Source organism: Tupaia chinensis, unplaced genomic scaffold (genome assembly GCF_000334495.1).
Source record: "Tupaia chinensis unplaced genomic scaffold, TupChi_1.0 Scaffold141305_1, whole genome shotgun sequence".
Classification (NCBI taxonomy): domain Eukaryota; kingdom Metazoa; phylum Chordata; class Mammalia; order Scandentia; family Tupaiidae; genus Tupaia; species Tupaia belangeri.
Window position 1 is genome coordinate 327,082 of NW_006201168.1, and position 11,473 is coordinate 338,554.

General features: G+C 39.3%; 1 protein-coding gene across 1 annotated transcript in view; it reads right to left on the reverse strand.

The window, feature by feature from the left end:
* IFT80 (intraflagellar transport 80) overlaps nt 1–11,473 on the reverse strand; it is a 94,320-nt gene that overhangs the window by 74,745 nt on the left and 8,102 nt on the right. The window contains exons 2-3 of the mRNA XM_014581939.2: nt 6,398–6,479; nt 39–260 (exon numbers count right to left, since the gene is read on the reverse strand). Of these exons, the coding sequence (XP_014437425.1) occupies nt 39–260; nt 6,398–6,434 (259 nt within the window). The 5' untranslated portion in view covers nt 6,435–6,479. The remainder of the gene's footprint in view (nt 1–38; nt 261–6,397; nt 6,480–11,473) is intronic.

An 11,473-nucleotide genomic window follows, 5' to 3' on the forward strand; every position in this document is an offset into this window, starting at 1 on the left:
AAAACCTCTCAAAAAAAAAAAAAAAAAAGAAAACTTACCATCTGAACTTGTGAGGACAAAGCTTTCTGCTTGAGTCTGTTTCTTTATGCCGACACTTTTTGGAAACCAGTGAAGATCAATCGGGTAAATATCATCAGGAAGCTTTACTATCTGACTTGTCTCGCCGGTCAGCAAGTTCCACTTCACTATCTGGTGATCATCACTGCATGAATACAGTTCTTCAGCAGTGGTCCAGCCCACACAGCTTACTAATTCTTGATGTGGCACAATGTTAAGGAGGTAAAACAACACGAATCTCAAATCTTAATATAGAAAATAATCCACACATGCAGATTATAGGGAGGAAATAAAATTGGGCCAAACATTTTCAAGCTTCTAAATATATGTTTCATTTTCTGACTTTCTTTGCTTTGCTTTTTTGTTTGTTTGCTTGTTATAGGGCACATGTGCTTACCAGAAAGACACAGAGTGAGAAAACACACGAAAAAGGACACCTCAGGTGGGATGACCATGTCACGATCCCTTCTATTCCACTTTCCTCTCAGAATTTTGGGTATGCATAACATACCGGGCGTGTTTTTCAAGTCACCAGGTCTGGGACTCAAATTGTGAAGCGGGTCACATGGGATCTAGCCACCTTAACCTCTACACTACCTACTGGCCGTCATATTAAAAAAACAAAAATCCTAGAGAACACGTGCAAGTGCTCACTAGTGTGAAACAGAGAGAGAATGAATGTGAGAAAGTACCTCCCACAAGGGATGGTCATGCCACAATCTTTTCTTCTCTAGTTTTCCTTTTGGGATTTTGGACATGCACACACACGTGCCCAGCATGGTGTTTTTTGTTGTTGTTGTTGTTGTTGTTGTTTTAAGACTTATTTCATTTAACTCTACTTATTTATTCATTCATTTATTTATTTAATTTGGCCAGAAAGGGACAGAGTAAGAAAAAGAGAGAGAGAGAGAGAGAGAGAAAGTCACCAGGTCCAGGACCTGAACCGCGGTTGGCTATGTGGGAGTCCAGCATTCTTAACCACCGCGCCCCCTGCCAGCCAGCCCAGCATGTTTTTCAAGCCCACAGGGTCCAGGACTTGAACTGCACCAATGGCCATGTGGGATCCAGCTACTTTAATTACCAATACCATTGGCTGGCCCCCATATTCTTCTCTATAATGGAAAACACAATAAGCATCTAAGAAAGGCAAAGAAATCCAGATGTCAAAAGGGGTAAAAAGATTTTTACTACATGGAAAATGTAAAACTTGTATTACAAAATATTTTATAAACAAGGTCTAAAGTACAGAAAAGAAACCTAATAGAGCAAAAGAGATGATAGGATTTGCGTTACACTGCTGAGGGAATGGAGAGAGAAAAAAAGAACTTTACATTTGTCTTCATGTATATGTCTCTTTTTTTTTTAATGCCACAGGGTGTATTCACGTGCATGAGAGAGAGAGAGAGAGAGAAAGTGAAAAGATGCCCACAATAAGGCCCAGTCATGCTGCAATCTTATTTTCCTCCATACAGTCAGGAGGATCCTGAGCATGCATGTGCCAGCCTGGCATGTTTTTCAAGGGCTGGGATTTGAACCATTTGACCAGAAAGGGACAGAGTAAGAAAAAGAGAGAGAGAGAGAGAGAGAAAGTCACCAGGTCCAGGACCTGAACCGCGGTTGGCTATGTGGGAGTCCAGCATTCTTAACCACCATGCCACCTGCCAGCCAGCCCAGCATGTTTTTCAAGCCCACAGGGTCCAGGGATGGACCACCTGGGATTTGGCTTCCTGTGAAAAGCACTTCACCACTGTACCAAGGGGCTGATCCTATATCATGTAAGTTACTAGAATAATCATGTATTGGGAACCAGCAGTTAGCGTAATGGCTATGTCGCTGGATTCCCACGTAGTTGACCGCGGTTCGCATCTCGGACCCGGTGGCTTAAACTCACGCCGGGCGCGTGTGTGCCCAAGATCCCGAGAGGAGAATGGAGGAGAAGGGATTGCGGCATGGCCATCCCCCCTGGGGGGTTATTTCTTGCTTTCTATCTCTCTGTCTGTCTGGTGAGCGCACGCACCCTATAGCAAAAACCTCTCCAAAAAAAAAAAAAAGAAGAAGAATCATATATTATTTTAGCAAGTAAAAACAATTGAAGTGTGCAGTGAAGATGGAAATCTAACAATAAAATGTATGCTTAAACATAGTATAACAATCACTTGGGAATAACCCCATGGCTTAACAACTAAAACTAAAATCTTCCCTCTCTCTCTTTTCCTTCCTTCCTTCAATGCCCAAGGGCAGATGCATTTGCTAGAAAGAGGGGGGCAGGGAGAGAGAAAGTTCCCACCAACCGGCCATGGTCATGCTGTAATCCTTTCTCCATTTTTCCATCCTATTTGGATTTTAGGCATGCACACACATGTGCCTGGTATGTTTCAAGCCACCAGGTCGAATTCAAACCATGATGGGCCATGTAGAATCTACTTCCTTTACCTACTAGACTATAGAGCTGGCCCCTTTCTTTTTTTGTAGCTGGCAATATGGAAATTTTGACAGTAACATCTGAAAATAATCCAATTAAAATTTATTGCACCTACAAAATACATATAGTGCTGGATGAGATACGAACCTTGACATTCTTCCTTTCATTCATTCTTTTCAGTTTCTGATTTACCAATTTCCATATTTCTATGTAAACTGAGATAGCTGAGTGATCCTAGCTTCCTCTTTCAGAACAGGCTGCTTATCCTAGAACTGTGTGCCAAGAGAACGTGTTCTAACCTGTCATTTACAGAGGAGGTTTCCTCTCATTTGTAGCTCGATTTCTACATTGCCAGATCATTTCTTGTTAGATTGTTTTCTTACTGTTATTATATAATGCTTTTACTTTCTTCTTTTCTCATCCATGCTTTTTTTAATGGTAGAGAGCCTATGCACAAGAGAAAGAGGAGCACCTTCAAAAGGGTCTCACAATGGCATGCTCCTCTTTCTTTAGCTCTCCAGCTCCTTAGAATTCAGGGTACTGGTGGGCATGCTAGGCATGTTTTCAGGCTGACCTAAGGATCCAAATCCACCACAGTGGATCATATGACTTCTGCCTTGAAGGGCTTTTGTGTTACTACTGCACCGTAGTGGCTGAGAAAAGAATGCTTTTATTGGATTATCTAAAAGTCTTTTCAGAAGAGAGAAGGAGACAATATGCCGTTAATTATTCTGGAAAGGCCTTTTCTTTTCTTTTAGAAAACAAATGTCCTTACCAGAGAGAAAGAGAGAGAGAGACAGGGAAAGTTAGAAATCACCTCCTGGAGGAATGGCGAAACTGTAAACCCTTCTCCTTGATTTTCCTTGAGGGACTTTGGGCAAACCCACACACATATGCCTGGCATGATTTTCAAGCTGCTGGGTCCAGGACTCAAACCACTCAGTCAGCCATGTGTGATCCAGCAACCTTAACCTCCACATGCCACCTGCTGCCCCCCCCCAAGATTTTTTAAGACTTCAAAATATGGTAGATTAAGCTAAAACTAAAAAATAAAAAGAGATTATAGAAAGATCTTCAGACTCTGCACAAATAGGTAATAAAGTGGTACTGGAATACTCAGAACTCAACACACAATCTAAACAAAAGGACCTGGATGTCACCAGATTATTAATGAAAAATCCCAATATAATTGGCTATTGTCTAAATGATGTTAAGTAAAAACCTAAAAAGGAAGAAAACACACACACACAACCCAATCAAGAGGTACTGGGGTCCAGATGGTGCACAGTGGTAAAATGTGATGCTTTGTGAAGCAGACCATGGAAAGGTTATCAACTCCACCTCATGCGTCTATGATCCAGATTGGTTGGGGGTAGACCACAGTGTTGGGGGATGCTGTTCAGTTGCTGTATCTGTCTCTCACTATGTCTCTCCATTTCAGGGAACAAATAAATTTAAAATAAACAAATAAACAGAAATTAGCTTATTCCAATATAAATTGTTACCAGTGCACATCAGATTAGTATGACATTATCTTCAAACAAATAGGTCAACTAAAATTACAGGAGAAAGGAGAGGACTGCCAGCTTAAAAGAGTATAAAAAGATTGTTATTCTTTGGTTTGAAAGGGTAGAAGCAGACAACAGACAAGGTCAAAATTTATAAAATCAGGTATGGTATAAACTACCAACCACACACTTTGAAAAGACAGTAAACATGAGTTAAAGAGGGCCAGTAGGCGGCATGGTAGTTAAGTTCCCACATCAACTGAGTAGTTTGAGTCCCAGAGCCAGTAGCATAAAGACACACCAGATGCATGTGCATTCGTGCCCAAACTCCCAAGAGGTGAGAATTAGAGGAAAGGGGATTGCGGCAAGACCATGCCCCATGGGGAGCGCTTTCTCACTTTCTCTCTTTGTCTCTCTCTCACTTTCTCTCTGTCTCTCTCTCTTTCCGTCAAGTACACATGCCCACTGACAATAATGGAAAAAAATGAGCTCAGGAGAAATAAAAATAATTACATCTTCACTTAAGAGTTAGATCAGCAGACAAGAGAATATAAATGAAAACACATAAATTCAAAAGTTTGATCAAATGTTTAAATTATTACTTCCCTATCTCTGATAAAGTTTGCTAGGGCCAGGAATTGATGTTTCTTTATTTTGAATCCATTGCAAATTAATGTCTTGTAAGATGAAATAAAAATCAATCACTATAAAAATGATCTTATATTTTGAATGCTGTAAGGTCAAACTGCTAACATTTCTCACCCCTTATTTTCTATTTATTTATCCCATTATCAGACCTATAATATATATATAATAATGTCCACATATAATACTGTCTGTAAAATTGGTCTAAATGAATAAGAAGATGATAGTGAAGTTAATCACAACTATTTGACATACACATATAGGCTTGTTGACAAAACATAGGATTATGAGTTAAAGAAAATACTAATGATTGTCAATTTCTCATGTGAAATAACACAGGTTTGAATGCTTGGATTCCTCGAGCTTGTTCTCTACTTTATCATGAGTGTAAAGAAACAGAGCAGAGCTCAGTGAACCAGCAGGTGGAGTGGTAGTTAAGGAGCCAGACACTCCCACATGGCTGACCACAGTTCCGAATCCCGAACCTGGTGGCTTGTTTTCTCACTTTCTCTCTCTCTCTCTCTTTCTCTCTGCCTCTCTGGTCCAATGAAAAGAGATGAATGAATAAATAAAAAATAAAAAGGGAGCAGAACTCAAATAAACACATACTAGATCCCACTTAGCAAAGAAATTATTTGGCTTAATAAGGGTGGAGAAGCAGGTGGCATGAAGGTTAAGATGGCTAGATCACACATGGCTGACTGAACAGTTGGAGTCCCAGACTTGGTGACTCGAAAATCCCTGAGCCAGGTGCTTTTGTGTATGTGTCTAAAATCCTGAGAGGAGAATGGAAGAGAAGGGACTGTGGCACAGCCATGCCCCCTGGAGGTGATTCACACTCTCTCTCTCTCTCTCTGTCTCTCTCTCTCTCCCTCCCTCCCTCTCCCTCTCTCTCTCTCTCTCTGGCACACATGCCTTATAGCAAAAAAATTAAAAAAATTTTTAAAAAAGATAAAATAAAATTAAAAAGGAGTAATAGCCCCATAGCCTAGTGGTTACGGGAAGCTGGATCACACATAGCAAACCATGGTTTGAGTACTGGCCTCAGCAGCTTGCAAGATACACCAGTGTTTGTGTCCCAAACCCTGACAGGGATGGAGAAATGGAGTAGATGGAATTGTAGCATGACTACGCCCCATTGGGGGAGGTGATTTTCCCCTCCCTGTCTGTCTGTCTCTGGCGAGTACATACACCCTCTGGCAGTTTAAAAAAAAAAAAAAAAAAAACTTCTCTTCACGATCCTACCAAACCAAACAAAAACTGCTCTTTTAAGTACTTAAGTACAATACTTAAGTATAGTTTTTTTAAATGTCAATAAGAATTTGAAGGATTTAGAATAAGTAGTTTACTTTGGAGAATTACTTGCAACATATGATCTCAATTTTCTTTCTTAATTTTTTAGATTGTTGTCAGAGGGCACATGCACCTACATAAAGACAGTACTCCCCACACCGCTGAATGGTGCACGGTCAGGCCTCATTTCTTTTAATCTCCCTTTCTCCATCCTGCCAGGATTTAGGGCACACATGTGCATGCAGCTGGCCTGTTGTTCAGGTCATGTTACTGAACTGAGGTAGGTCATGTGGGATCCAGCTCCCAGTACACAACACTTAACCACTGTGCCACGGTCCAGACCAATCTTAAATATTTAGCTAATAATCAAAGGAACTAAAATTCTCCAACTAGAACACACAAAAATAGAAAACATTTAACAATGCTATAATAGGATGGACATAATAAGATTTATTGAATGCTAAAAGGATATGTTTTGGTTCTTTTAAGAGAGATATCTTCAGTCTCATGTCTCCACTTCCAGCAAATTTTAAAATGTCACTTGATTATAGTCACTGAAAAATAAAGGGGAGAAAATATAAGATCAATATTAAACACAAACAGATATACACCAAAAAAATAAAGTAACCATAACATCTCTGTACCCCAAAGAGCACAGCAACACCTTCAATCATCTGGCATGGAATACAGGAAGAAAAAAAAAAAAAGGGTTAAACTAAACTTTTTGAGAGCCTTAATGGCCTCAAGGAAATTATATATCAACCTAATGGTCTAATCTGGGGTTAGCACTCTGTGATGAGAAGACACAATGCCCAACAGTTACAGTTACCACAGTAGCAATGTGAAAAATAAGTAAATTATTTGAGAGGAAAAGGTCATAAACTGCTTCTAAAAGTTATATAAAAATCACAGTGTAACTGCCAAATTAAAATGAATAAAGAAGAGTAATACTCTCCAAATAACCATGTCATCAAAAAGTGCAAATAAAGAAAGTGCTGAATTTTCTGAGTCCAAGTTACTATAAATGTACTATAGAATTTTATCTGAGTGATATCACCAACCTAAATTGAAAAGACTAAATCAAATTAAAGTATAATTAAAGGAAAAAACATCTGCAAGTCGAAAATTACTGTTAACTACATCAAAGGGGGTGCTGACTATAGATAAGAATTCAGTAGGCCTCAAGACTTTTAAATCAGCAAGGTACTAGGTAAAGCTGTATTTCAAAGCACTCTTTTCACTTCTCTCTCTTCCAGGTCTCTTTGGGTGGTTTCTGTTGAATTTTGAAAGTATGAAACTACACATAGCATAGCCAGAGCTAGAGTATGATCTCTCCCAGGCCCACTTCATAGGGTTACTTTTTGATCCTTAAGAATTCAGCACCTTTCTCAGAATGCCTTTTTTCTTTCCATCAGATCTCCTCTACTTAAAGGAAAAAAAATAAATAAATAAATAACATTTTATAATATGCTGCTTTTTCTCAATAGTCCAAATTTACTCAGCTTGTAAAAATTTTTAAAGAATAAAGGCAGACAAATTGTTGCTTCTGGAAATGACAAACAACACAACAGACAAGAACATATATATAAAAGCTGAATATACTGTTACAATAAGAAACTTAAAAGATCTTTGGCAAAGGCATGATGTATTTCATATTAGAAACCCTCAAACTACTAAAATCCATAATAATTAGAATAATTTCTCACCATGAGAAATTATAATCCCACATGAAAAGTGAAGGCACTAATGGTTTTCATGAGAATGGAATCACCAGTCACTTGGAAAAACAGTACAAGGAATCAAAGAAAGAGGGCAGCATCTTTACACTGGGAAGACTCTCACAAAGATCTCCATTCATGTCATTGAGCTGGAATCATCTGCAAGAATATGTGCACTTTGATGTGAGACTGAATGAAGAAATAAGGAAAAAGTAGTATTAGAGAATAGCCAATTCAAGGAAGTGCAGAATTGCTTGAATGCTACATTGAGGTGTTTGTATCTGCCCAAGGGCATTGGTCACTAAGGATCTCACTAACCAGTGGCATTAGGTGTCGTGGTGGGGGTGGAGGTTCAGGGTAAATAAAAGAAAATTTCTAGAGTTTAGATAATTTTGCGAATTTATGTAGGGAACGGGTAGCAGCACCTATGCCTTTGCTAATAAAAACATTTATAACTTGTCTTTCATTCAATGTGGTAAGGGAAAGATGTGCCCACTAAAATCTGACTGTTCGGCCACCAAAATACACTCCAAATCTGGTTACTTCTTAGTACCTCCATCACAGCACAAAGCCACCATCATCCCCTGCCTCAATTATTACAGTAGCCCCGGACCTGATCTTTCTGCTCCTCCTATACTAACCCCTTCAAACTACTCTAAATACACCAGCCAGTAATCCTTTCAAAGCTGAGTCAGAACACAAAGGCAGATATGGCTGAGACAGAGTGAGTGAAGGGACTTACAGGAAATTAAGGAAGGAGAGAGGGGTTAAATCATGAAGAACCTTAAAAAAATCATAATAAAAATTCAGTATTTCTTCTGAATGAACTAAGAAGCCAGTTAAGGAGTTATAAGCAAAAGAGTGATATGATGCAACTTACATCTAAAATGGTCATGAGAAATTACCATGAAATGAGAAAGACTGAAGAGCAAGTCAAAAAGAGTGATATCAAAAATACTATTATGGCTATGTAAAGTTTTGATGTTTTCTTTATTTTGTTTTGTTTTGTTTTGTTTTTGCCATAGGGTACATGCACTCACTGGAGAGAGAGAGGGAAAGTGAGAAATCATACATGCAGAGGGGATGGTAACGCTGCAATTCTTTCTCCTTCATCCTCCTCTCGGGATTTTGGGCATACATGCACATGCATCCAGTGGAATTTTCAAGCTGCTGGGTCCAGGGCTTGAACCACAGCAAACCATGTGGGAGCTTAGTGCCTTAACCACCACACTACCTGCTGGCCTGCTGAGGTGTCTATTAGACATCCCCATGGAGAAATCAGGGAGAAATTTAAGGCTGAAATCAAGGGAAAGGTAAGAGTTGGAGACACCAATTAGATATCAGTTTAAGGGATATTAGCACAAGGGTCATAGTCAAAGCCATGGGATAAGATAAAACTACTAATGGGCTAAGAGGTAGTACAGTAGTAATGCAGCTGGACCCACATGGGAAAGGCCCTGGGTTTACATCCCAGCTCCCTGAGCTCTTCAGGTGTGCACACCTGTCTGATCCAGATCAGCCAAGATTGGGGGTAGACCATGACATGAAGACCTCTTGGGAGTTCCTGTACCTCTCTCGGAAGGAAGGAAGGAAGGAAGGAAGGAAGGAAGGAAGGAAGGAATAAATAAGAAAACATTTTTTTAAAAAATGAAACTAACAAGAACATGAAAAGACAGTACAACAGATTCAATAGCCTGGAAGTCTTACAAAAGATTTATAAGCACTAAAATTTTAGAGGAAGTGAACAAGCAAAAACAAATGGAGATATTTAGACAATAGGATGAATATAACAGATTTTGGTGAGAGTACAGATATTTTAAATGACCAGGTAGGTTATGACTGTAACAGTGGGTAGCCAAGGTCAAGGAACTGAGGGGCCAGGGAATAGATGGGGTTGATTATGGATATTTAAATTACGGAGAATAATGACAAGAATAGTGGTGAATACTGATGGTTAGCCAGTACTAACATATTGAATGAGGAGAAATAAGAGATCTGTAGGTGACTACAAAAAGGCAAGGGAGAGAGTGGTTAAATCTGGTAGGACTTGTTTCAAAGGGACTAGGAGATTTTAGACAGGAAAGAGAATCAATTGTCCAGACACAGTAATGAAAGACATAGGCCTTCGGCACATGAAAGTCTGAGAGGCAAAATTACTTCTACTTGAGAAGTCTATAGGGAAAGGAACTTCCTAAGGAAGCACCCAGATTTAAATTAGACTATGAAAATAAAGGGATCGTTCAGAAGTTTTGCTGCATGCCTGGTCATGTAGATTAAAGATTGTTTCTCAACTTCCCTCAAAACTAGGTTTGGCCACATACATCATTAATAATTTTAAAACCCATATGGGGTGATTACATCATCAACCTAATAGCCTGATCTGGGTTTTACATTCTATGAAGATTAGAAATACCACGCAATGGTAAAGATAATCTATTGTGGCAAATGTAAAAATTGAGCTATGTAGGGAAGCCATTTATTATTTTTTTAAAAGAATTGTTTCATTTAACTTTATTTACTTACTTTAATTTGACTAGGGAGGGACAGAGTAAGAGAAAGAGAGATGGAAAGTGAGAAACCAAGTCGCCAGGTCCAGGACTCAAACCATGGTCAGTCATGTGGGAGTCTAGCGCCCTTAACTACCACACCACCTGATGGCCCTGGAAGCCATTTATTATTACCTCTTATTAAAAAAAATATATATATATAAATCACAGCTTGAGACTAGGTGGTGGTGCAATGGTAATGCAAATGGACCCATATGGGAAAGGTCCTGGGTTCATGTCCCAGGCCTTCCCTGAACACATCTTGTGCATGTGTGTGCCCATGATCTGGGATGTTTGACATGGGTAGATTGGGGCATGAGGTCTCTGTTGGGTGTCTTTTTCTTTCTTCCTTTCTTTCTTTCTCTCTCAATTAAATTAAAAAAAAAAAAAATCACAGCTTGGGGCCAGCCAGGTAGCATGGCAATTAAGGCACTGGATACCACCTGGCCAACTGAGCCATTCGTGTCCCAGATTGGCAGCTTGAAAAACAGGTTGCCAATATGGATGAGAGTATGCCTAAAATCCCAAAAAGAGAAATGGATGAGAAAAGATTGCAGTGTAGCCATCCCCTCTGGGGGGTGATTTCTCACTTTCTCCTTTGCTCTCACTCTCTCTCTCTCTCTCTCTGACAAGCACACGTGCCCTATAGCAAAAACCAGAAAGTGAGAAACACACAGCTTAACTGCCAAATAAAAACTTAAAAAAAGGGAAACAATCTTATGCCAGTCATCAAGGCCAAGTGTAACACAGCACCAAGACAGAAAAGATAAGATTCTTGACCTTGTGGAAAGTTGCATCCATCCTAACCTCCCATTTTAACTTTTAAGTGATAAAGAATAAAGTTTTACCTTATTTTAAGTTACTGTCATGGGGGCCACCAGGTGGCATGGTGGTTAAGGTAATAGACTGCCACATGGCCGTCAAAGTTCGAGTCCCAGACCTGGCGACTTGTTATCTCACTTTCCCTATCTGTGTTTCTCTCTCGTCAAATTAAAAAATAATAATAATTAATTTAATTTAATTTATTTTTAAAAAAAGAATAGATTTTAAAATAAGTTATGGTCATCAATAGTTAATCCCGATAACAAACTCAAGGCAAGAATTAAGAGTCTTGAATGTATAAACTTAGGTAAATACGGATGTAAAATATCATGGATTACCCCAAGGATTTCTTAAGGGAAGGTAACTAGGCAAGTTAAACTGCAGCCGTATTCCAGAACTGGTCTCTTGGGCAGTCTTGTAGCGCTGATGCACAGTTCCGTAAGGGAAGATGGAGCATTCCTG